At 47.4% G+C, this 27101-nt stretch overlaps 1 protein-coding gene across 1 annotated transcript in view; it reads left to right on the top strand.

The window, feature by feature from the left end:
* Sfi1 (SFI1 centrin binding protein) overlaps nt 1-27101 on the top strand; it is a 50354-nt gene that overhangs the window by 12264 nt on the left and 10989 nt on the right. The window contains exons 6-20 of the mRNA XM_051200470.1: nt 559-653; nt 2277-2394; nt 5305-5407; nt 8177-8333; nt 11696-11857; nt 13804-13874; nt 15354-15446; nt 17989-18086; nt 19527-19593; nt 24036-24166; nt 24859-24940; nt 25208-25386; nt 25927-26002; nt 26461-26556; nt 26921-26997. Coding sequence (XP_051056427.1) covers nt 559-653; nt 2277-2394; nt 5305-5407; nt 8177-8333; nt 11696-11857; nt 13804-13874; nt 15354-15446; nt 17989-18086; nt 19527-19593; nt 24036-24166; nt 24859-24940; nt 25208-25386; nt 25927-26002; nt 26461-26556; nt 26921-26997 — 1605 coding nt within the window. The remainder of the gene's footprint in view (nt 1-558; nt 654-2276; nt 2395-5304; nt 5408-8176; nt 8334-11695; nt 11858-13803; nt 13875-15353; nt 15447-17988; nt 18087-19526; nt 19594-24035; nt 24167-24858; nt 24941-25207; nt 25387-25926; nt 26003-26460; nt 26557-26920; nt 26998-27101) is intronic.

Here is a 27101-nt window from a genome sequence, read left to right as displayed (position 1 = left end):
TAGCAAAATCCTTTGTTTGTTTTGCTTTGTTTTGAGATAGAGTCTCAAAACTCACACTCTGGAACACAATGGGGAAGAGAACTAATTGTGCTGTGGAGAGGAGGGACGGTGGCATTTTGTTATTTTCTGTGTATGGGGGCTTTGCCTGCATGTATGTCTATGAACCATGTGCATGAAATGCCTGCAGAAGCCAGAGAGGATGTTGGTCCCTGGGACTGCAGTTACAGGTGGTTGTGAGCTGCCATGTTGGTGCTAGGAACCTAACCCAGGTCCTCTGGAAAAGCAACCAGTGTTCTTAAACACGGAGCCATCTTTCTAGCCCCAACTATTAGATGGTTCTGCTATTAACAGCCTATTAATTCCCATAGGATTTCCCTGTGCTAATCCTAGGTAGCACCCTCATTCCAAACAACCCTAATGTCTGCTGATCAATTCTGTTTCAACTACAGGTTTTCCCCTTCTAGAACGCTCCCAAGTGTAGAAGTGACAGACAGGGTGTGCTGGGTGGAGCTACTTCATTGCCCTACCATAAGCACTGTTTGCATTTTGGCTCCTCAGATACTACTTGTACAACCTGATGTTCCACAACTGGAAGGCCTTTGTGCACCAGCAACAGGAGATGAGGAAGGGGCTCCGCAGAGCTGAGCATCATGGTGAGGAGGAGTTCTGGGAGAGGGAGTCATCTGGTGAGAGAAGGCACACTTGACTTCCTTTCTTGTTCTTGGAGTGTGATCTGCCTCAAAAAAAAAAAAAAAAAAAAAAAAAAAAAAATCTCCTACAAAATAATAATAATAATTTAACTCTACAAATAGTTATCTGGATTATCTATATAAATAGTTCAGCTGTCTCATTTTAGTGTTTGCATTTCTCTAAGATTAATGATGTTGATTATCTTTTCCTGTTGTCACTATTAATGTATATATAGTCCATATGTGCACGCACACACACACATATATATGTATATGTAAATATATATGTGTGTGTGTGTGTGCCTTTGTATTAGTTAGGGTTTGTCTATATTGCTTTGCTTTGGAGCCCATCCTGGAACTCCAGGCTGACCTCGAACTCACAGAGATCCACATGCCTCTCCCTTCCGAGTGCTGGGACTAAAGGCGTGCACCACCAATGCCCAGCTTGAGAATCTCAATCTTAAAAAATAAGGCCAGATGTGATAGTGTGCATCTTTAATTCCAGCACTCGAGACAAGTGAACTGTGAGTTTGAGGTTAGCTGAGTCTACAGAGGACGTTCCAAATCAGGCAGGTAACATAGTGACCTGGTCTCCAAAAACAAAGCAAAAAGTTTTCAGTGGTGGTGTACACGTTTAATCCTATTTCTGGGGAGGCAGGGACAGGCAGAGCTCTGTGAGTTGGATGCCACAGCCTTATCTATAGAGTGAGTTTCAGAATGGTTAGGATTATTTACACAGAGAAACCCTGTCACAAAACAAAACACAAACACCAACACACACACACACACACACAGACACCCAAGGGTGGTGGGAGGGCCCAGGTGCAGCACAGCTGGCAGTGTACCTGCCTGACACACTCAAGTTCTCCTTTAAATGCTTGTAACTGCCACAACCTGTCACCTGTGCAGTCTTGAATCTTTTAATTTGTAACACTACACAGTGTGTCCAGCAGAGGGCGCACGTGGGGGCTTGAGAAGAGCTGTGGGCATTTCCACTAAGTACAAGAAGTCCTTGAGCTGGTATCACAACCTGAAGTAATATAACCCCCTCTACCTTTACTTGTTTTCTTACGTTTGTTTGTTTGTTTGAATATTGGGGCTTCTATATACCCTGGTGCTCGTGAGGTCGGGAGACGGCCTGCAGGAGTCAGCCGTCCTCTTGTGAGTGAGTTCCAGGGGTAAAACTCAGGCCACCTGACCTGGCAGCAAGTACCCTTAGTCACCGAGTCACCTCACTGGCCTCTCTACCAGTCTTTTGTTGTTGTTTATTTGCTTTTTTTTTTTTTTTTTTTTTTTTTTTTTTTTGAGACAGGGTCCTTTTCATTTTTTCTGGTTTTATTTTTAACTATGTTTATGTGTGTATGTCAGTGTATAGGAATACGCAGGTGCCTGCAGAGGCCGGAAGAAAGGCATCAGACCCCCTGCAGTCCATCCTGGAACTGGAATCACAGGGCACTGAGCTGCCTGTTGTGGGTGCTGGGAACTGGACTAGACTCATGAAAGAGCAGGAGATGCTCTTCACTGCTGAGCCATGTCTCCAGCCCAGTTTCTGCCCTTTAAAAAAAGATCTCTCTTTGATGTCTCTAGATACAAAGCGGAAGATGCGCCAAGCCTGGAAGTCCTGGTTGATATACATGGTTGCTCGTAGGACCAAATGTCACATGCAGAACACTGCTCTAGAATTTAGGCGACGGAGTGTCTTATGGTGAGTGTGTGGGGCACCACAGGTCAGTAGCCATGTTTTTATCTCAGCACTGGGATGAGGCTTCAATTCATCTATCTCACCTAGAACACAGTTGACACCTATAAATACCCTGTGGTAACATCCAGCTATAACATTGAGTGTTTATATAACCAGGATTAATTCTAATGACGAACTTACAATGTCCTAAGCCTGTTAACTTTGTGTATAGAATGTTCGGTGGTAGGGATATGAACTGGCTAGTTTTATGTCAGCTTGGCACAAGGTAGAGTTATCTGAAAGGAGGAAACCTCAGTTAGAAAATGCCTCTGTAAGATTGGGCTGCAGGCAGGAACTTAGTGATTGATGTGGACCCAGCCCATGGTGGGCGGTGCCATCCCTGGGCTGGTGGTTCTGGGTTCTATAAAAAAAAGCAGGCTGAGCTGGGCAGTGGTGGCGCACGCCTTTAATCCCAGCACTTGGATGGCAGAGGCAGGCGGATCTCTCTGAGTTTGAGGCCAGCCTGCGCTACAGAACGAGTGCCAGGACAGGCTCCAAAGCTACACAGAGAAACCCTGTCTTGTACCCCCCCCCAAAAAAAAAAAGAAAAGTAGGCTGAGCAAGCCAGTAAGCAGCACTCCTCCATGGCCTCTGCATCAGGTTCCTGCCATGTTTGAGTTTCTGTTCTGACCTCCTTCAAAGATGAACAGTGATATGAAAATATAAGCCAAGTTGCTTGTCATGGCGTTTCATCACAGCAACAGACATCCTAACTAGGACAGGGTGGTACAAGGGAGCCAGCTTAGGATCTGTCACATGGTTGACAAATACTCCTCCACTGAGTCACACCATTTACTTTTTGAGTAGTCTGGCTTTGAAATTCCCCCTGTAGCCCAAGCTGAGCCTTTGACCCTTGTGACTTGGCCAAATAGTTGGGGTTACAGGTCTGTACCACTAGGTGGGGCCGTGTATGTGTTGTAAAGTATAATACTGCTTGGCATGCAATGTATGTACATTAGTGCATACATCATCATGTACTGTAAGGCTTGGGAAAGTCAAAGGACTTGTCTGAATTCTTGTAACTTACCACTGGGAAAAAAGGGCTCAGCCTCTGCTACAGCCACTGCTCTACCCTACGCCTCAGCACTGCACATACGGGACAGTCTGCTTTGGACCCCTCTACATGCGTAACGAAGCTGCTGCACAACTGTGCTTTGCCCCTGGGGTCCTCTGGGTTCTGAATAGCAGTATTGTTAAAGCTCAGGAGAGATGAGCATGGAATACAGCCTGTTAGTGTTACAGCCATACTGATGTGGGTCCAAATCCCTGTCCCAACATGAGTCATTGGGTCATTTCAGCTCTCCATGAAATGGGTTTACCATTAATTATCTTTCTAGGTTGTTACTGGGAATAGATAAAATAATATCTGTGAAGTAGTTAGCAGTTTGCAGTGTCCAGGACATCTGTGGACAGAAAGAACTTTCATTTAGTGTGTGTGTGTGTGTGTGTGTGTGTGTGTGTGTGTGTGTGTGTGTGTATGAGGTATGTGCATAGGGGTGAAAGTATGATTGTACGTGTGTACAAAGCTTGGTTTCTTTCTCAACTTTCTACCTTTTTTGTTGTCGTTTATTTTTATTTTTTCCCCAGATAGGGTTTCTCTGTGTATTCTTGGCTGTCCTGGGACTTGCGTTATAGATCAGGCTGGTCTTGAGTTCAGAGATCTGCCTTCCTCTGCCTCCCAAGTGCTGGGATCATAGACAGTGTCACCACTGCCTTTTTTGTTCTTTTGTTTTTGATAGGGTCTTACTATATAGGCCTGACTAGCCTCAAATTCATAAAAGTCCTCCTGCCTCTGCCTCCCAAGTTCATCACCATGCCAGGCTCTACCTTACTTAAGACAGGATCTCTCAGTGAACCTGGAACTCACCAGTTCAGCTAAGTTGGTTGGCCAACCACTGAGCTTCCAGGGAACCGTCTTGACTCTGTCCCTGTAGCATGGAGAGTACAGATGTTGTCACTGAGCCTGGGTTTTATGTGGTTGCTGGCATCCAAACTCAGGTTCTCAGGATCGTACAGCAAGTGCTTCACCATCAGAGCCATCTCCTTGGCCTTAAGAAATGATTAGGTAGGTAGCCTGACCTGGTGGCGCACACCTTTAATCCCAGCACTCAGGAGGCAGAGGCAGACGGGTCTCTGTGTTTGAGGCAGTCTAGTCTACAGCACGAGTTTCAGGACAGCCAAGACTCCACGGAGAAACTCTGTTCCGAACAAGCTTAAAGGAAGAGGAGGAAGAAGAGAGGAAAGAGACTCTGGCTAAGATGAAGATGTGGCTACAGTAGGAGGGAAGGAAGGAGACACCCTGCAAGATTAGAAACCTGAAAGCCACTTTTTTCCCCTTCAGATTTTCTCATGAAAGCTGAATTTTAAATGTGGATGACTTCTGTGTTTGAAAACTAAATTGTGTAGGCCAGAGCACAGAGCATGTCTGTGTGCTGAAGGGTAGAGAGCTTGCCTGGCATGCCAGTACTGCAAACAAACGAGTGGATGATAATTTATAGTGCTTAAGACTGGATCTGACAGTCTTATGTCCCTTAAACACTTTAAAATCACATTTTATTTAGTATGAGAGAGAGAGGATGCATGTGGAGGCCACAGACAACTTGTGAGAGTGAGTTGTCTCCTTCCACCATGGGGTCCCAGGGATTGAACTCAGGTTGTCAGACTTGGTGGCAAGTACATTACACGCCATGTCTTCAGCCCCTGGACTGCTCTGGGCTTTGTGTTTCCTTGCAGTAGCGGGTCTACAGATGTCAGTTTAGAGATGGCACTGTGAGGGAGAGAGGCCTGGGTTAAAGTTCAGAAGCACAGCGCTAGGTCCTTCCCTTTTATGTCCCCGCTACCCCAGCTGACTCCATCTTTGATTTTCTCTTTCAGTTCCTGGTGGAGCAAGTGGAGGTGGCGACTAGGACAAGCCCATGCGGGCCACGCTCTCCACGCAGCGGCTGTGAAGCATAGGGCCCTGAGCCTCCAGATGCAGGTTTGTCGAGTACATATCCAGGGTTTGGTGCCCTAGAGCTGTGTGGTCAACAGGAGGGCTTTTCACTGCTGCTCCTTGGCGTCTGGGGAGATGGGGTGGGAGAGCAGTGCAGTGGGCCAGGCTGTGGCAGATGGGTGCTGCTGTTAGGAAGATGTGCCTGCTCTCCACAAGCCCTCTGTGCAGAGCCGACTTCACCAACTTGGTTAGAAACTGCTTAAAACATGTTCATATCTCCTCATTATTGTTTTTCTACAGCAAATGAAAAGATAGTACAGGTAGAAACCAACACGACAAAGAAAATCCTTCTGCTTTTATCCTCATAGGGTGTTTGGAATTTTAGATTTTGAATCAGGGTCTCATGTTGTCTAGGTTTGCCATGAACTTGCTATGTAGTGGAGAATGATCTTGATCTTCTAATCCTCTTGCCTCTACCTTCTAATTGCTAGAACCATGATCACTGACTTAAACTCAGCACTCGGTGGGTGACTATATGTCAATAACAAATGGCCTCTGAGGTTACCTGGGCACACTTGGCATACACACACACACACACAGTGGAATCAACTGCCTTGCAAACTGAAAAGATGATTTAATGGTTAGAGCACATACTCTCTTGCAGAGGGCCTGAGTTTGGTTCCCAGAACCCACATTAGGCAACTCATAATTACCTATAACTCCAGCTCCAAGAGATCTGATATCTCCTGGCTCCCTCAGGTATCTGGACTCAGATGCATATACCTGCACACAGACACACACGCATACACATAAATCCCAGCACTGACGCAGAGGCAGATGGCTCTCTGTGAGTTCAAGGCCAGCCTGGTCTGCATAGCAAGTTCTAGGACAGCCAGGGCTACACAGAAAAATCCTATCTTGAAAAAGAAAAACAAAACCAAAAAAAAAAAAAGAAAAGAAAATACCAAGTGAGTTTTTGACAAGAAGGTAGTTGAAGTGTGTGTTCTGTGTGTGTTCATGATTTATTTCATTTTACATGTATAAGGTTTTTTCCTGCATGTATGTATGTATGTGCACCATGTGTGTGCCTCATGTCCATGGAGGGCAGAAGAGGGCACTGAATCACGTGGAACTGGAGTTACAGATGGTTGTGAGCTGCCATGTGGGTCCTGGGAATCAAACCTGAGTCTTCTGAAAGAGCAGGCAGCTCTCGAAGCCACTGAGCCACCTTCCCAGCTGAGATTCTGGTTGTTGTGAAAGTGACAAATAGGATTTCCTCATGGAGAGATTACATATGATTCAGAAAAGGAATTCTGTGGCACCTCGTGGCTTTGGCTGAGCAGCTGCAACAGTGGAGTTGCCCTTTACTGACATGGGACCCCTGAGGGGGAAGCAGCCTGTGGGGAAGGGTTGGGGGAGCTGTGCCCTTCCCCCGGAATGCTGAGCCTGACTTCACTCCGAGTCTCCATAGAGGAGTGCAGATGCTTCTGTAGCATCTGAAATCCTGAGGAAGGTCCAGGCAGGACCCTACCATTGGGAGTCCTTGTAGGATGGAATTTGAAGCTGAGTAACTAGTGAATGGTGACGTGAGTGAGTGGGTTGACAGGAGAGGCTCCATGAAGTCAGCAGCAGGGACAGGGAGGACCTGCAGGGATCCAGCAGAGAAGGTTCTGCCTGCCACGTCAGATGCCATTCTGCCGGGTCAGGCAGGGTGAGGACAGGGTCAGGCAGGGTGAGGACAGACCTGACCTTTGGGCTGAACTACGTGGAAATGGTGATAGACTTGATAAGCAGTTTCCGTGAGCACATGGAAGGCTTTCAAGAAAGCCTGCTAGGGAGAAGTTACAAAACAGCTGTCTGGAGGAGCTCGGGAAGGAACGAGCTAGTGTCAGCTGCGTGGCATAGTGTGCTCAGGGGAGAGCCTTTGCTTTAGGGGTTATGTCTGCAAATACTGAATCACAGAAAAAAAGGTGGGTAACATTCACTTCACAGTGTTTAACCCATTCTTCATTTCCTTTTTTTGGAGGCTCACAGAGATCATCTTGTCTCTGCTTTCCCAGTGCCAGGATTAAAGGCATGCACAAACACCATCCAGCTTGGGGTGGTCCAGCATAGGGTCTCACTGTGTAGCCCTGGCTGCCCTGGAATTCACGACATAGACCAGGCTGGCCTCTAACTCACAGAAATCCACCCAATTCTGCCTCTTGATTGCTGGGATTAAAGGCATGAACCACCATGCCCTGATACTCCTGCCTTCATGTTTTAACAACTGTACAAATACATATGTATTTCTTTTCAAATATTCAGGAAAAGGGAGGAGGGGGCCTGGACCAGAGTTCAATTCCCAGCACCCATATCAGGTGGCTCACAACCATCTGTAACTACAACTCCAGAGGATCCAACTCTCCTGGCTTTCAAATACCTGCACACATATGTACATACCCACACGAGAGACATGCCATTTATATAATTAAAAACAACAAAATTAAAATAACGAAAACCCAGGTTGGTTATTTATTTTTGTTTTTTTGAGACAGGGTTTCTCTGTGTAGCTCTGGCTGACCTGCAACTCGCTCAGTAGACCAGGCTGACCTCGAACTCACAGAGCTCTACCTGCCTCTGCCTCCTGAGTGCTGGGATCAAAGGTGTTTGCCACCAGCGCTACTTTTTACAACTTCTTTTTATTTACTTTTTATTTGTAACCCCCACTCCAAAGTTTATTTTGTTTTAAGCAGGTTCTCGCATAGCCCAGGCTAGGCTCAAACTCACTGTGTGGCTGAGAATGACATTGAATTCCTGACCTGGTCTTTTCAGGTTTGGTCACGATGGCAAGAACAGCTCCTAAATACCCAGCGGGAAAGACGGAAAGTGGCCACTGCTGTGCGACACCATCAGCGCTGGCAGAAGCAGAGGTCTTTGAAGGCGTGGCTTCAGTACCTCCACATCCGCAGGCTGAAGAGGTGGCAGAACGGTGAGTAGGAACCCAAGGCTCCCAGCCCAGCCCTGCCCCGCCCTGCCCCGCCCGGCCTGATCTCTCCCCGCTGTATCATCCTTGGTTCTCATTTATTTCCTTCTGCCTGACATACCCAGCTTCTATTCAAATAGGCTTAACATATTGATTACTTTATTTATATATTTGATTTCAAATGGGAATGGCCACATTGTGATCAGATGTATGATCAGATGTACAGTTTTGTATTGGGCTTGTTTTTATGTTGTATTACATCTTTATCAAGAAGTCTGCTTTTAAAAATTAATTGCATTTTTAGAATGTCTTGCCTTTTTTGTCTTAATACAGTGTTTGTCTTCTTTCTCTCTGTCAACCCTGTGCCAGTCACTTTCCCAGACTTCCTGGGACAGTACAGGAAGAGGTAGGGGAGACCTGGGAGGAGGGGCCTTGTCAGGTAGGGTTGAGACGGTTGCTTCACATGGCGAAGAGGATGAGAAAGGCACCTTTGGGCAGAAGAGCCCCTAGGCCTCTGAGTAGACAACACCCAGAATTACACAGGGGAAGAGCTGCTTCTTCAGAGAAGAGCTCCTGGCACAGCCAGTGATGAGGCCCCCCCCAATAGTCCCCAGTCAGCCCAGAGGCAGCCACACCAACTGTCAGCCCAGCCCTAGTGAACCTGGCTGCTGATATCCACTGAAATGGTGCTGTGTAAACGAAGGTGGAGCTTTGCTTTTGTCCTGACCTCCCAGTTTCAGACAAACACACAGAAACTTACATTAATTACACAATGTGTTGTGCATTGCTCAGGCTTATTACTAACCAGCTCTTACAACTTAAGTTAACCCACTTCTACTAATCTAAATTTTGCCATGTGGCTTTGTGGTTTTACCTGTCCTCTGGAGGCTGGCTCGCCATCTCTCTCCACTCCACCCTTCTCTCTCCCTTTATCTCCACTTGGCTTTCCTACCTGGCTGTATTTGGCCTTGCTGTAAGCAACGCTGGCTTAGAAGTGAGACGTGAGACTGCCAAGTCAAGGCTCCTGTTCTCAGTGTCTCTGGTTGAAGAGCACTTCAGCTAGAGACTAACTTCATAGTTGAGTTCAGGAGTGGGCAGAGGTGAACTTGGAGCAGGCCTGCATTTTCAGGGGTGAGAGACTGAGGTAGAAGAGCTGCCCTGAACAATGATATGACCATGGCTTTTGTATTTGGTTTGGATTTTTGAGACAGGATATTGCTGTGTAGTCCTGGTGGGGTCTCACTGTATAGTCCTCGATGGCCTTGAGCTCACAGAGATTCGTTTGCCTCTGCCTTCTGAGTGTGGGGATTGAAGGTGTTATCCACCATGCCCTAGTGTTGAGGACTAACTAGATCAATCCAAGGCTTTCCCTTCTCTAAAACCAGGACTATGCTTGGCATAAGACATAGTTTATGCCTGACCACAGCTTTTCTCTCTTCACCTGGCCTCCTCCCCTTAGGACCCTGTCACTGAGAACAGCCTGCTGGTCCAGGTCACCCTAGCAGCATGATCGCGATGCCTTTTGTAAGCAAGCTTGTTGAGTTTACACAGGAGCGAATCAAACACTGGACCAGACCCTAGGTTAGGCTCTCAGGCTCTCATCCAAGTGAATCCCACTTACCTCTTAGGCCACCAACATCAGCCTGGCAGAGTTCCCTGTGTCTGTTGGAGCATAGTGGAAAGCAAAGGCTTTTAGACTCATGAGCATGATGAGTTTTATCTCATGCCTCAAGCTGCAGCCTACTTTGGAGGTCTCAGTTCATCAGCTGTTATGCGATGTTTTCCTCTTTGGCTTTTTGCACTCTTTGGGGGGCCCTCTATCCAGCTCCCAAATAAATCACGTGCAGTCTTATTCTTTCTTATAATCACCCAGCCTTAGCTTGGCTTGTTCCTTGCCAGCTTTTCTTAAACTATCCCAACTGTCTTTTGCCTCTGGGCTTTTTCCTTTTCTTTCTTTTTTTTCTTTTCTTTTTTTCCTTTTGGTTTTTCGAGACAGAGTTTCTCTGTATTGCTTTGGAGACTTGGAACTTGCTCTGTAGATCAGACTGGCCTTGAACTCACAGAGATCACCTGCCTCTGTCTCCCGAGTGCTGGGATCAAAGGCATGCGCCACCAATGCCCAGCCTTTTTCCTTTTCTTACTGCTGCATATCTTACTTTCGCTCTTACTCCGTGGCTGGCTGGGTGACTGGCCTCTGAAGTCGTCCTCTCCTTGTTCTCTCTTGCTCCCAGATCTTTTTTTCCTCCTAGCTTTCTCCTCATATTTATCCTTTCTGCCTGCCAGCCCTGCCTGTCCTTGCTCCTGCCTCGCTATTGGCCGTTCAGCTCTTTATTAGACCACCAGGTGTTTTAGACAAGCAAAGAATCACAGCTTCATCGAGTTAAACAAATGCAGCATAAACAAAAGTCACACACCTTAAAATAATATTCTACCACGACTATCAGCTGATTAGTGTTGGAAGTACATGTGCCTGGCAGCTAGGGTCAGCTCAGGAAGTTTTTTGCCACCATGGTCACTGGAGTGGTGTGTCGTGTGCTTGGAGACTGATCCTATCCAGGAAGCCCCCAAGTAGAGGCAAATTTCAAACAGTATCTTTGGAAATGTCCATTATCATTCTTCATATTGGCAGCCCTTGGGGAGAAAATATTTTATTGCATGTTCCTCCTTTATTGGTTGGTTTCTGTTGCTGTGATAAAATTCTGACCAAACCAACTTGGGGGAAAGAAAGTATTTATTTGGCTTATAGTTTACAGTCTATTATTAAGGGAAGTCAAGGCGGGGACCTGGAGGCTGAAACTAAAGCAGAGGCCATGGAGGAGTGTTGCTTTCTGGCTTACCTCCTTCCTGCTGTCTTACTCAGTTACCTTTCTTATAAGGCCTAGGCCCACCTGCTCAGAGATGGCGCTGCTCACAATGGATTGGGCACTCCTATATCAATCAGTTACTAACTAAAACAAAAACAGTAACAACAAAAACCAGTGGCCTCACAGACATTCCACAGTCCAGTTTGATGGAGACAGTCAACTAGTTCCCTCTTCCCAAATGTGTGAAGTTGGCAGGGTTAGCCATAGCACTTCCTAAACCACAGACCATTTTTCTTGGAGAGAGAAGTAATTCTAGAGGTTCAGTAACCTACTAGTGTCTAGACAACTCTTTTGTTTTGTGGTTGAACCAAAGGAGCCTCACATGGTCTGTGCACACACTTTCTCACTGAGCTACATTGTCAACCTAAAACCTTTAATAAGGGCTCTTCCTGGGGAGTGGGGAGTGCGCTCGAATCCCTGCTCCCTGCCAGTAGTAGTGTCCAGCCTTTGTATCCTCTCCCTCCTCACGGGGAACAGTACCTAAGAGTTATTCCTCTATTGCAGAAATGGCTGCACAATTCCACCGTGTCACTGTGCTCCAGATACATTTCTGTGACTGGCAGTGGGCCTGGGAGTGGAGGCAGAGCCTTTCTGCCCACCAGGCCTTGGTGGAGAAGCTGGCCAAGAAGATGGCTCTGAGGAGGGCCTTTGCACACTGGAAGCACTGTATCCTTTGCAGTGGCCTGAACACACACACACACACACACACACACACACACACACACACGCACACGCACACACACACCCAGGATGTCCACACTGTGAGGATCTGCATATCTCAGATGCCCATCCTTACATTTGCCCATTCAAGTCTTGATTCATGTTGCACTCCAGCATAAGTTCTTGTATCTGGTGTCTTGGGTAGGTTTCTGTTGCAGGGATAAACATCATGGCCAACAGCAGCTCGGAGAGGAGAGAGTTTGTTTCACCTGATGGAAGGTGGGGTAGGCCCTCAAGGCAGGCACTGAAGCAGAGGAACGATGCTCAATGGTTTGTTCTCCAAGGCTTCTCAGCTTGCTTCTTAAACAATCCAGGACCATCTGCCTACCGTTCGCACCACTCACAGAGGGCTGGACCCTGGCATGCTTATAGGCCAATCTGATGGAGGCATTTTCTCAGAGTCCCTTTTCCCAAGTGATTCTGGCTGTATCAAACTTAACCATCACACAGGGGGACCAAAGACTCACAGCACTCTTTGTCCAATAGGAAAACAGGTCTTGACAGTACGGTGTGATAGAGCTACTGAAGGCCTGTACCAGAGCCATGCCTGTGTGCCCAGCACTCAGGAACAGTGAGGTAGATCTTAAATGCAAGACCAGCCTGACAACATATCCAGTCCCTATTTCAGACTTTGTTGGTTTTGGTTTTTAAAGTAAAATGTGCCCAGAGGTGGGATCTCACGCCTTTAATCCCAGCACTTTGGAGGTGAAGCAGGTTGATCTCTGTCTGAGTGGAGGCTAGCCTGGTCTACATAGTAAGTTCTAGGACAGCCAGGGCTACACAGAAATCCTGTCTTCAAACAAAATAAAGTAAAAGGTTTCTGGTATTAGGCAAGGAAGAAACACCTGTGCTGATATAAGTCCTAGGTGATGAAAATTCTCCTGGAGAGGCTGAGTATTTACACAGGTTTACTGTTGAGCTGTGACGGTACACACCTTGAATCTCAGCACTTGGGGCAGAGGGAGGCAGACCTCTGAGTTTGAGGCCAACCTGGTCAACATAATGAGTTCCACACTAAGACCCTATCTCAGAAAAAACCAAAACAGGTATGTGGTGAGCGTGGCTCCTGGGAGTGTCAGTGTGGTCTGGGGACCTTCCATAGAGCCCTGTGTGCCACACTCTGGGGTTTGCACCCTGATGGCACCCAAGAGCTTCAGGAGTTTTCATAAGAATCAATGCATTTAAATTTGTGCTTTGAAAAAGATGTTTCTAGGGCCAGTGAACATAGCTTGCTGCTGAATCTCATGATCTGAGTTTGCATCTTGGAACCCTCTTGGTAGAAGAAAGTCCTGCAAGTTTTCCTCTGACCTTCACCGTGGCACATGCATGCACACAAACACAGATGAATGTAATTTGAAATTTTTAAAAGAGCTGGATGGTCCTAGATTAGAAAGACTTGCTCAGAGATGTGGGACCAGCTGTGTGAGGAGGCCTGTGAGGGACGAGTCAGTAATTGGATAGGAGAGAAGCAGGCGGTGAGAGCCGAGCAGATGGGATGTTAGCTGAGTGCATGAGGATTGTGAGATGAGAAAAGATCTGATCTGAAAATAACTGAAGCTCCCAGCTCAGTCATCTGACTGGACCGTGATGCCAAACAATCAAGGTCTGCTTGCTAGGTGATGCCTTCAAATGCTTATGGAACTAGGTGGCAAGTTATCCTAGACTGTGCCTCAAATGGGCATCAAGAGGATAGAGGCCTGACTGGCTGTTTGATAGAGCTCCCCTGTGCCTTCCTGGACCACCAGGAGGAGACAGTGGTGTTTATCAGACTGCCTAGCAGGCCTGTTATGCTTACGGCCATGCCCTGTAGGTGGCTGGCTCACCGGAAGTATACATACTGTGTTGGGCCAGGAGCCGCGTTAGACTGGAGACCTTAACAGAATTCCTGTCAGTCATGCTGCTACAGGCAGAAGAGGCTGCCCAGCACGTGGCAGCAGAAGAACACCACCGGCACTACCTCCTGGTAAGAGTCCCAGGGTCCAGAGCAGCCGTGGAGGCATCCTCTTGGAGCTCCTGCCCCATACCAGCCCCTGAGTGCAGCCAGTTCCGAGTTAGCTGTAGTTTTGAAACTGAGAGTAATAGGTGGAATCAGGGACCTCACAGGGCGTCAGATCCTGGCGTTTTACACTCAGCCTCTTTTGAGTGGCAGAGACCCAATGTGTAAGATGGAAGTCTTGATCCTAAGCCTGAATTGTCCTGTCCTGTGGTTCCTGTCCTGTGGGCTGCCCTTTCTCAGGAGCTGGCCTTCAGAGACCTTAGGAGCCTCAGGTGCTTCACAGGACAGTGTGGAAATCCCTAACCCAGGTCAACCTCTTCACTCTTGGCTTTGTTTATATGTGACAGAGCTGGGAATGTGGGTCCAAGGGTTCTGTCCTAGTGTCTTTCTGTTGCTGTTCTAAAATGTCTCAGGAAAAGCAACTCAGAGATGGAAAGAATTCATTTAAACATGCAGTTGAAGTCACAGTCTGTCAAGGCGGCAGGAGCCTGGGACAGCCTGTGATGTTGTCAGCCTGTGCAGTCCTGGATCCCAGCCAGGAGTGAGGTTAAGTCAGCGAGGCAGTCTAGGCAGCACCAGAGGCCTGATCCCAGATTGTCCTAGATCCTGTCCAGTTGACAATGAGTGCCAACCATCACAGATTCATCTCAGTTTATTCTGGCAAGCCACAGTTATAATTATGCAAATGAACATACACATTAACTCTTAGGTGGTTCCCAAGTCTGGGATTAAAGGCAGGGGTCATCAGGCCCAGCCAATATTCAACCTTTATTTATTTTTAAATTAAACAGTCTTATTTTACATATCAATCCCACTTCCCTCTTCCTCCCATGCTCCCATGCTCCCCACAAACCACCCCGTCCCATCCCCAGTCCACTCCCCAGGGAGGGTGAGGCCTCCCATGAGGGATCATCATATTCTGACACATCATTTGGGGCAGGACCCAGACACAGAAAGACAAACATGGTATGTACTCACTCCTAAGTGGATATTAGACATAGAGCAAAGGACAACCAGCCTGCAGTCCACACCCCAGAGAAGCTGGAGAACAAGGAAGACCCTGGGAGAGACACACATGGTCCTCCAGGAGAAGGGGAAAGGGAGCACAGGGGTGGGGGAGGGCGGGGGGAGCTAGGGGAAGGAGGAGGGGATATTGGGGAGGAGAACGTGAGGGATCTGGAAGATCGAGTGAAGGGAAGAATATTTAACATTTTAAAAATTATTTTTCCTGTGGGTCATGGCAAGTCTGCCTCCTGTTCAGAGGCAAGGGCGTGTTTTTGTGTGTAGCCAGTGTTACTGAGACTAGATAGGTTTAGTTACATTAAGTGCAAGGTAGAGAAACTCCAGGGAAATGAAGGGGCCCTGAAGCACACTGGCTTTTGATACTGCTTTCCTGTCACAGATGCTGATGCTGCTTTATAACCCCCGTGTCATTTCTGTGTGCAGTATTCTTGCTTTAGAGCCTTAAAAGACAATGTGACCCAGGCCCGTCTCTGTCGAGTAAGAAGGAACCTTGCTCACCAGCTGCATGACACCACGGTGAGAATTGCCGTGCCCCCCCCCCCCCCAGGCAGGGCCTTGGTGTGTGGTTAGCTCAGGTGGGCCTCAGACTCACTGTATAGGCTGGGCTGGTCTTGACTTCACAGTCCTCCAGAGTCCTGGTATTGTAGGTGTGCACAATGTGCATGGCACTTCATCTAGATTTTACACTCAAAAACAATAATGCCTATTTTCTTTGTTAATCTGCACCTGCTAATAGATTTGTTTCAACTCTTCATTAGGGCTTCCCACCCACCCCACCCCACCCTAGTCTGCTGGGAAAGTCAGTATTTGACTCTGATGGTAGCAGCCCTTTTCACCCTGACTAGGACACCCTGGGTGATATAAGCTGCTGCGTCCTGTGTGTGTTTTCCAAGGGCAATGGCTCTCCTCATTGGTTCTGTTTCTGAGTATAGGTTTGTTTCCTTTTTATTTCAATGATTAAGCACACAGTAAAACAGTATTAGCTGGGTGGTGGTGGTACACACCATTAGTGCAGAGGGAGAGGCAGGCGAATCTGTGAATTTGAGGCCAGCCTGGTCTACAGAGTGAGTTCCAGAAAAGACAGAGATACACAGAGAAACCCTGTCTCAAAAAACCAAAAAAAAAAAAAAAAAAAAAAAAAAACAAAACAAAAACAAAAACAAAAACAAAAAAACCCCAGAAAGAATTAGTATAATGATCTATATAATGATCTATATACTGGCTGGACTCTTCATTATTATTTGCTTCAAATTTTCCCCCAAATAATTGTAAACACTTACATACTTCAGTATGCATTAACCCCAAACAGTTTTTTACAAACCATAAAAGATCTCTATAATCCCTAGCAAAATTAACAGCAGTGTTCTGCCTCCATCCAGGCCATTTTCAGAATTTTCATAATTGTCCTTCAGAATGTCCTTTCAACTTAGGATTCAGTTAGGGCTCACGTGCTCCTCTCTGTTGTGACTCATTTGTCTGTCTGAAGACAGTCTGTGCGTAGCCCAGAATTGCCTCAGTTTTCCATCTTCCTGTGCCCCCATCCCGGGAACCCACTGCTCTGCCCATGGCCATTATGTCTCCTCAGCGCCTCACCTAGAGCAGCATTCTCTTCGCCTTCGGACTAAGAAGTCTCGATTCTCTGGAGCTCGAGTTTCAGGCTGTGATGAGCCACCGATGTTGGTGCTGGAAACCAAACTGTGGTCTTCTAAAAAAAAAAAAAAATCAAGTCCCCAGTTTTTATATTTTTAATTGTAGCAAAACACACATAAAAGTTGTAGTTTTTCTTAAAGTGTAGATTGGGGGTGGGGGGAGGGCAGGAAGGAGGGAGGGAGGGGCTCGGAAGCTGGCTCTCTGCTTCCACTGAGTGGAACTCGGATGGGTCAGGCTTACATCACAAGTGTCTTTACCCACTTCAGCATCTTGCCCGGCCAAATATTTATTATTTGATAGCAAAGCCAGAGCTTCCCTGACCCTTCTGAAAACAAAACTAAACTCGCATTGTACCCAAGCAACACCATTGTTCTTTCCCTGGTTGGCAGCTACTCTTTCTGTCTCTATCACGAGAATCGTGACTATTTGTCCTTTTGTGACTGGCTTCTTTTCTTCTTTTCTTTAAATTTTGTTTATTTGTTTATTTATTGATTTATTATGTATACGGTGTCCTGCCTGCATGTCAGCAGAGGGCACCAGATCTCTCATTCAAGGTGATTATGAGCTTGGGAATTGAACTCAGGACCTCTGAAAGACCAGTCATGTTCTTAACTGCTGAGCCATCTCTCCAGCCAGACTGGCTTATTTTCATTTAGCACAATGAGTATTTTTTTCTTGACGATGACATTGTCTCTTTGAAGAGGTCAGGCTAGTTGTTTTTATTATGATCTTCCTTTTCAATATATTTGTTCTTTTTTTTTTAATGGTGTTATTAAGACAGGGTTTCTCTGTGTAACAGCCCTGACTGTCCTGGAACTTACGTTGTAGACCAGGCTGGCCTTGGACCCCCAGAGATCTGTCTGCCTCTGCCTCCTGAGTGCTGGGATTAAAGGTGTATACCACCATGCCTGGCTGTCTGCTCCTTTTTTTTATAATTTAATTTTCCTTTACCCTGTGTAGTTCTTATAAACTAGACAGTAGACCCAGAGGCTTAGACATGGAAATTAAACACTTTGACAGCAATTTCCTATGTACCAATATGTAAAATTTCTAAATGACTTTGAAAAATGGTATTGTCTACTGAAGGTGATAGTACGATGCCTATAATTGTACTATTTAGGAGATGGAGGCAAGGGGATCATGGGTTTAAGCCTGGGCTACATAGTGAGATCCTGACTCTAAAACAAACAAACAAATAAACAGAATGGCTTCTGTAGTACCCAGGCTCACTGTTTTCATGTGGCTGCCTGTCTCCTAGAAGAGCCATTTATGCTGGCTCAGAGTCTGGCTCCTTAGGCGCTATTGTGGGCTGCTCCTGAGGCAGAGCTCTGTGGGAATTCACTTATACTAAGAGGCCTCTTCTCATTTCTCACTGTTACACTCTTGCTTTCTTCCTGTCATTGCTCAGCTGCTTCGCAGGTTCTGGAGCCTCTGGCAGTCTCGAGTTGAGCAGAGGGAGGAGAGGGTGCAGCCGCCCTCACTGCATGCAGCCCGGAGCCACTACAGGTAGGAGCTTGATTCAGTCTTGACCTCTCTAGGGACACCTGGTGGTTTGGATGTAGGGTTTTCCAGGGAGACTGCCCTGGCACAAGTGAGTTTTTCAGACTTTGAAAGGCCTTATAGCCAGGTGTGGACTATGCCCTTAATCCTAGTACTCAGGAGGCAGAGGCAAGTGGGTCTCTGTGAGTTCAAGTCCAGCCTGGTCTACATAGCAAGTTCTAGGACAGCCAGGGCTGCACAGTGAGACCTGTGTGTATCTTTGCTTGCAGCTTCTCTTGTCCACATATTATAATCACACTTATCTGACACACCGGGAACAAATCACAGAAAACCAACAAGCAAGCAAGTAAACAGAAAACCATAAGGACCTTATCCTCGTGAAGGCCACACCAGAGAGTAATGGCTCCTGAGTGTGGTTTGCTTTTGGCAGGTCACATGGGAGGTGAGATGATGCAGCTTGCATTAGATCTTGTGCACCGCTGTGTACCTATTTGACCGCTGCCACTGCCTCAGTTCTCCTGCAGGGCCTTTTGGAGCTTGTCCGTTGTGGCTGGTAATGTAGCTCAGTGGCAAAGTGCTTGCTTAGCGTAGGCAAGATGAGATTGAAGCAGGCAGAGGCAGGCAATGAGTTCCAGGACAGCGAGGGTCACACAAAAATGCTGTGTCAAGAAAATTAAAAAAAAAAAAAAAAAAACAAAACAGAATCCTAATATTTGGGGCTGGAGAGATGGCTTAGTTCCACAACAGATGGCTCACAACCATCTGTAACTCCAGTTACAGACCCAGTGCTCCCTATGGGTACCAGACAACAGAGGCGCGCACACATGCATGCAAGCAAGCAAACACTTACACACAAAATTAAAAAGACAAAAAAAAAAAAAAAAAAAAAAAAAGAGCTGACTCAATCAGCGTTATCAAGGTGTGTGATTAGTCTAAATCCTGGCTTACAAGGCCAAGCATGTGATCACATTCAGTGTCACTGCATGACAGCTCTGTGTGCTGAGAGTCCTAGATAAGCAGCCCCAGAGGGCTGTGACTCCAGAAGTTCAGGTTCCCAGGAGGTTTCCTATCCTAAATCCTAGGCACACTGATTGGTAATCTAATTAGGTTCCTGGTGGGTCGCCAGGGGTTGGGGTGTAGCTCAGCAGTAGGCGCTTGCCTAGCACAGGTGAAGCCCTACAAAAAGTCAACCAAAGAGACCCCAGGAAAGTGCTGAAAGTTTAAAGCCAGCCAATGCTCAAGATCAGGAAACAGTGGCTTCCTGTTAGTAAGTTCTTCACTTTCCTCTCTCTGAGGGTGAAGCCAGTAAGCCCCTGGGGTGCCCTGATCCCTCAGGAAGTTACTGTACCCAGGAGCAGCTGCCTTAGAAACAGTAGAGTCATTAACAGCTTGACACCTGACATTGCCAATATACAGTTCTTTGATTTTTTTCGTGCTTTGTTCCAGGATGACAGTCTTACAGAAGTGTGTCAGGGTATGGTTACGATATGTGCACAAGAGAAGACGCCAGCAGGTATGGAGCACATCGAATCTAGTGGGATTCGCTAGCTTTGGGAAGATGCTTGGGAAAGGCTTATGATGCCAGGAAACCTGATTCTGCTTTGGGGGAGAGGTGGTTCCTCTCCAGCCCTCACTGGCATTAGTCTGCACAACTCCCATTCCTTCATTGCTAGAAGACACAGGCGCTGTTGGGAAGGAGCGGCTCTTCTCAGCCTTCTGTCTTCACTCACATCCATGTGTCCCTCACCTCCCTGTGTCATTCCCCAAAGTGCTGGGATTATGGAGCGTGCCACCCTGCCTGGTCCCCACAGAAGAGATGCCTACTGCACACCTTCTTTGCCTTAGGCCTTGTGCCTGTACTAAGGGTACAGCAGACTTTCTGCTCTCTCAGACTTAAGCCAGGGTGGTAGGGGAGTGTGACTTGCAGGTCACTTAAGACAGTTGGGTACAGGTGTCTGGAATGCTAAATGAAATTGTTTTTTTTTTTTTTTAAAGTAATGTGTGTTATGTATGTGACATGTGTGTTGTATGTTATGTGACGTGTGCAGGTGCCCATAAGGCCAGAAGAAGGTGTTGCCCTCTGTCATCCCTGAGTGTTCTGTGTGCTTCTGCCCTTGCTGTACCTAGAGTTCTCTGGAGCTCATGACCCTGTCAGCTCAGGTGTTCCCTTGCCTGTCACTCTTCCTGTGTAGTTAATCAGAGCATTAACATATAATTGTATGCTAACTTCTCTTTCCAGTTAGCCTGTGGCTGCTGCTTCTTTTGTTTGCTGCTGCTGCTGCTGTTGTTTTTTCCAAGACAGGGTTTCTCTGTGTAGCTCTGGCTGTCCTGGAACTCAACTCTGCAGACCAGGCTGGTCTTGGGCTCATAGAGATCCTCCTGCCTCTGCTTCCTGACTGTGGGGTTTAAAGGAGTACACAATCATACCAGGCTAGTCTGTAGCTTCTTAAGGGTATGGCCTGCCTGTAATAATAAATAGAAGACCCAGAGACCAATATTGGAGTTCAAGCTTCAAGCTGAAGATCAGTGAAGCAAAGCAGCCAAGCCAGTAGATCTTGCTTCTACCCATCTGAAATGGCAATCCTGTCTCCAAGAATCCTCAGAGGCAAACGACTCTGAGTTCTTGTCTCCACCTCCCTAGCATTGGGAGTAAAGGTGCTTAATCCCAAGTGCTGAGATCACCTTTATTTGAACTGTTTCTTTTAGGACTAGATCAATTGTGTAGTTATTGTTGCCTTGAACTATCAGAGATCTGTCTGTCTCTTAATCCTGACCCCTGGGATTAAAGATGTATACCATCACTATCTGATCTCTATTGCTTGAGGCTGGCTTTGCTTTCTGAATCCTCAGGTAAGCTTTAATAAATCATAATATCACCACACTTGTCTGTTTTAGCTCAGCACAGTGCTCACCAGTGAGTGCTGATTCATTTGCATGGATGAGCTTCTGGGGGTTATGTGGAAGCGGGGTGCAGTGGTACATACCTGTAATGCCAGCACCCAAGGGGCAGAGGTAGAGGATTGCTGCCAGGTTCAAAGTCACTTTGAATAGTGATGTTCAGACCAACTCAGGCTGCATTGTGAGATGACCCCGGGGAAAAAAAGGAGCCAGGTATGCTGCTTCATACCCACCATTCTACCACTTGGGCAGTACAGACAGAAGGATAAGAAGTTCAATGTCAGGGCTGGAGAGATGGCTCATCGGTTAAGGGCACTGACCACTCTTCCAGAGGACCCAGGTTCAGTTCCCAGCACCCACCTGTTGGCTCACAACTGTAGTGATGTTTGTGATCTAACAAATAAAGCTTGCTTGAAGATCAGATTGCGGAGCTAACCACACTAGTTAGCCACCGGCGTCAGTGGTAGCTCACACCTTTAATCCCAGCATTGGGGAGGCAGAGGCAGAGGTGGCCCCCTTGGACTACACAAGATTGATCCAATCTAAAAGGGAAGTAGCCAGGCGGTGATGGCTCACGCCTTTAATCCCAGCACTAGGGAGGTGGGGACAGGAGTGATGTGGCTGGGAGGAGAGAGGAGGGCAGATGAGACAGGAGCTAATTGCATTCAGTCTAAGGATTTGTAGGGACAGGATCGCCCCTTTGGTCCGAGCATTCAGTAGAAGTAAGTCTCTCTAGTGGGTGTTCCTTTACTTTTCTGATCTTTCAGCATTCACCCTGATATCTGACTCTGGGTTTTTATTATTAAGATCTATTAGAACTTGTGCTATACACAACTGTCTGCAACTCCAGTTCTAGGGGACTTGGCACCCTCACACAGACATACATGCAGGCAAGACACCAGTGCACATAAAATGAAAAATAAGTAGATTTCAAGGTCATCCTCAGATGCATAGCAAGTTCAAGACCAGCCTGAGTTACAGGAGACCCTGTCTCATAAAACAAGTGAGCAACAAAAAACACACAAAAATGTGATTTGAAAAAGAGAGCTTACTTGCCTGTAATTCTGGCACTTCTCTTTCCAGTTGAGGCTGTCTTACACTGTGTCTTGTCTCAAGAAAACAAACCAAAAAGAGAAGAGTTTCCCATAGTGGCCAGAAGACGCAGGTTAAGTCTCTGCTGCTCTAGCTCAGCCTGCTTCTGGAGGGGAATAGGTCAGCGAGCAGCAGGCGCATGCCCTGGCCACTGCTCTGTAAAAGCCTTTGCTGAGAACGACGTTAGGATCACCTGTCATTGCACTATCCCAGGAGCACAGTTCTTCCTCTTTAGGGAAACACAGATTATTCCTTGCGAGGTTCTTCTAAAAAGTAATGTAAGCCAGGCAGTGGGGGGTGGGGGGCGCACACCTTTAACCCCAGCATTTGAGAGGCAGAGGCAGGCGGATCTCTGAGTTGGAGACCAGCCTGGTCTATAGAAGAGTTCTTGGAGAGCCAGGGCTACACAGAGAAACCAAAAAAGGGAAGAAATGAAAGTACTGTGGTCACCAATGGGGCCTCTTGTCCTTTTACGATCCCAGCACTCGAGACTGACGGAGGGTGATTATGAGTTCCAAGCTCGTCTAGCTACATATAGTGAGCCTGCAATACTCAGCAAAACCATGTTTCAAAAAAAAAAAAAAAACAAAAAAACAAAAAAAAAACCAAAAAAACAAAATTAAAACAGGCCTGACATGAGGGCACACACACACCTTTGATCCTAGCACTCAGGAGACAGAGGCAGGAGGATCTCTGTGAGTTTGAGACCAGCCTGGTCTACAGAGTAAGTGCCAGGACAGCCAGGGCTACATAGAGAGTCCCTGTCTGAAAAAAACAAACTATCAAGCAAGCAAAAGTAACATACATAAGGCACTAGACAGATGGTTCGGTGGTTAAGAGCACTGGCTGCTTTTCCAGAAGCTCAGGGTTCAATTCCCAGCACCCACCTGACAGCTCATAACTGCCTGTAATGCTAGTTCCAGGAAATCTGACACCTTCACATAGGCATACATGCAGGCACAACATGAATGCATATGAAATAAAAGTAAATATTTTTTTTAAAAAGTCACATACAGAATGATAAAATACCTATTTGTTGCTGAGTGGGAAGGTAAGTTCATGCGTATTCATTAGACTTGTTTTTTAAGAACATTTTTTACAAATGTTATTTACATGTGTGTGTGTCTGCATGTGTGTGCACATGAGTACAGTGCCTGTAGAGCCAGAAGAGGGCGTTGGATCCTCTGGAACTAGAGTTGTAGACAGTTGCGAGCCATCATTAGGGCCCTGGTGACTGAATCTGGGTCCTCTGCAGGAAGAACACATACTGTTAACCACTGAACCACCCCTCTAGCCCTAGATTCATCCTTTGGAAACATTTTTAGCAGTCCATCGCCTTAACTACGCAGCCACCACGTCCCACATTGGAAACATTTTAAATTATGTCTATGTGCATTTCCACATGTCCACATGTATGTGCTCATGAATGTAGTGTCTGTGTAGGTCAGAAGCAGGTGTGAGATGTCACAGTCCTGGAATTACAGGACCGTGAGCTGCCTGACTTGGGGGCTAGAAACTGAACCTGGGCCCTTAACCTGGGCACTGAACCCAAGTGCTCTTAACTACTGAGCCATTTTCTAGCCCCAGGATTTCTTTCTTTTTCTTTTTTTTTTTTTTTTTTTTTTTTTATTCAATGTGTATAGGTATTTTGTCTGCGTGTTTGTCTGTGTGCCTCATGTGTGCCTAGTACCCACAGAGGCTGGAAAAGGGTATAGGACCTAAAGGGACTAGAGTTACAGATGGCTGTGAACCATCATGTGGGTGTGGAGAATGCTGGGATTAAAGGCATGTGCCACCACGCTGGCTCATGGTACATTTTTCACCTAGGGAATTGGCAAAGATCAAACATAACATTTCCCTTCAGTTCTTACTTGTATGAGAAGCAAATCTTATCTCAACAGAGTGACTCCGAACATGCTTTTGCAAAAGGTAAATCACAAAGGCCATTTGTTATTTTGCTTTAAGTTACTGCAGGCCAGAGCCGATGGTCATTTCCAGCACAGAGCGCTGCCTGCTGCCTTCCATATGTGGTACAGACTCTGGCGATGGCACCATCACAGTCAAGTCCTCCACACAAGAGCAGTGCGTTTTCACAGGTATGCTGTGCATTTGGTTCCCATCTGTCTAGGACACAGCTCTGATCTAACTCTGCAAACTTTAGGATGCCTTGGCTTTGCTTTACTGTTTGCCCAGTAATGAGGGCCTTTTGATCTCACGTCAGGAAAAATCAGCCAGTACTTCCCTGGGGACACTTTTGTCCATCTTTATTGCAAGTGCTTTCCATGAGCACTATCTGAGTTTCCTGTTGTAATGAGACCTTTGGTGAATCCTCACACTGGGCGACTTCCCTAAAACACTGCTCTCCTATCCTATAAGATACAGTCTTTTGAAGTCTTAGAACAGTGGTTGTGACCCATTGGAGGGGTCACACAACCCTTTCACAGGGGGTTGCCCAAGACCATTGGAAAACACAGATATTTACATTACAATTCATAACAGTAGCAAATTATAGTTATGAAGAAGCAGTGAAAGTAACTTTGGTTGGGGGTCACAACATGAGAAACTGTATTAAAGGGTGGCAGCTTTAGGAAGGTTGAGAACCACTGCCTTAGAACCATAGTCATGCATAGAATTAAAAAGGTCAAGGAGCTGAGTGGTATCATTTTAGCTCCCTGGGAGCCAAACTTGCTTAGAGCCATCTCACCAATCAGCCTTCATTAGATTTCTGTTTGTCTTTCATTGTAAATGCTTGACTGTTGCTCAGGTTTTCTCATTTGCATGTGTGTAGGGAGACATTATCAAGGCAAGTGTTTGCTATCTGGCGGCAGAAGATGTACCAGCACCGAGAAAACCACTTGGCTGAGAGAATGGTGTGTGGTTCTCCTTGTGTGGGTTCTTGGGGGGAGGATCCATTTTAAGCACTTGTCCTGGGCCATTCTTCTAGAAGCTGCACAAACTCCAGCACACCCTGCCCGGCTCTTGCCTGGGTTTCCCGAGCCTGGGAGGATCAGGACATTGATGTCAGCTCAGGTCACAGGCAGCCACTGGGGGCATTTCTTTTGCTGGTCACAGAGTCTCCTTTAGTCTCTGATCTGCTCCCCTCCTGGACTGGACTGTTTCCTCCCATCCTGCTTCAGGCTATACTGCAGGCAGAGCAGCAGCTTTTGCGGAGGTCCTGGTTCATGTGGCACCAGCAGGCAGCAGCATGTCACCGAGAACGGGAGCAGCAAACTATGGCCTGTGCCCACCACCACCACAGGCTGCTCAGGAGGGCTTTCTGTGTCTGGAAGGGAAGTGCCCAAGGACTTAGGACAGAGTGAGCAGCTTTCTACTACAGAGCCCCTTACCCCCTCGGGCCAGCTTTGGCAGCAGCTTCAAGTGCCCACCTGTAGTGTTGTGTCAGTCAGCTGGGGCTGGTTGTGGGTCCCAGAAATATACCCTGAAACAGGGACAACATCTTGGGATCCATCATTCACTGTCACGGTGCTGAGAAGCCGCATCCTGCTTCCTGCCTGGGGCCCTTGAGTGGCTGTGGCCAGTGGTGCACAGAGACTAATAAGCCCATTGTCAGGCGGCTGACCACTGGCTAGTGGGCAGGTTGGGCAGTTTTTACCAGACCATGGGGCTACAGTGGGGAGTGCTTGCCGCCCTTTTATCTAATGCAGAGATGTCTGGCCTGGAAGCCATCAGGTTAACCTGCAAAAATTTGAATCTCTGTGCCCTTTCCTGGGAGAGGCCCAGGTCATTAGCTCTTCACTCGCAGAGCTGAGTGGGGAAGAGAATCAGGGCTGCACAGGGGAGTCCTGAGGCCCCTTGTGGTCCAGACCCTGCCGAGCTTTCTCCTGTCTCCCCACAGGAGGATGGGCAGGGCACGGGCTGCACACTTCCACTCAGCACGGCTCCTGCGTGGGGCCTGGAGCATGTGGAGCGAGGTAAGGCTTTGGCATGGGCACGGCCTGAGTTTGGCTTTTGGACGGGTGGGGCTGTTTATCTGCATGACTCAGAGCAGACAGCAGGCTCCTTCAGGGTGCCCTGACCAAAGGCAGCGGCGGTGCTAACTCACTGTTGTGAGGGGCCGGCTCAAGGTTTCTTGTCCTTTATGTGTCAGACTGCTCTTATCTGAACTTCTTGTAAAGACCTTGGTCTGGCCGTTCACAGAAACTCTGCTGAGGTTATAATGTTGAAGCCAAACCCTGTCCAGCATTTCCTGTTGGACCCTTGCTCATTTGACACCCACCAACCCCTAGGCAGTATAAATCTATAGATAAGACTGAGGCTCAAGTAGTGTATTCCACTTATGTGAACTCACAGAATGTAAAATAGAGAGACAAGGAGCCTCCCTCAACCCCCAGCCCTTGGGCCCACAGTACCCACTCTTTCCTGTGCACAGTGCTTGGCCCTGAGGACGGAAGAGCAGCAAAAGCTGGGGCGTGCAGCTCTCCACAGCCAGCACACCCTACTTCACAGGGCTCTGCGGAAGTGGCTGGTAGGAGCCAGCTCACCCTTCCAGGTTCCTTGCTTTGGGGTGGGGAGATTTTTGGAGGTGTTCGTGTTCCCTCCCAAAGTGATCTGGCAAGGCTCAAACAGAGCAGGTACCCCAAAAAGTGCTGCCCGAGGTCCCAGCCTTCCTGGAAAGCTGGTTTCCGCATAGGAGTCCAGGAGCTGGGCCTTGTGGGACATCATAACGGGGGGGGGGCAGGTGCTGGCCTTGGAATGGGGGCCTTTCCCCCCTTTCCACTCTTGGATAGCTCTGGGCATGGCAGCCGCTGTGGTAACTGCACCTCTGAGACTGACTTGTATAGAGGGAGGTGTGGGCCCAAGGGTGGCCTCCAATCCTCTCATCTCCCCAGACTTACCACGACAGGGTGAGGCGTGTGCTACAGGAGGTGGCAGCCAGGGAGAGAGAGCATGACAGGCAGCTGCTGAGGTGAGTGAGTGTCTGAGTGCCTTGAAGTACTCGGGCTGGGAAAGAGACTCCCGAGTCAGGTGTGGGTGGGTTTTCTGCCCGCCTCAGCATGTCCTGATGTCCTG

The sequence above is a fragment of the Phodopus roborovskii genome, unplaced genomic scaffold (genome assembly GCF_943737965.1).
Source record: "Phodopus roborovskii unplaced genomic scaffold, PHOROB, whole genome shotgun sequence".
Classification (NCBI taxonomy): Eukaryota; Metazoa; Chordata; class Mammalia; order Rodentia; family Cricetidae; genus Phodopus; species Phodopus roborovskii.
Note: the sequence above shows the minus strand (reverse complement) of the source record. Positions and strands in the feature narration are given on the sequence as shown.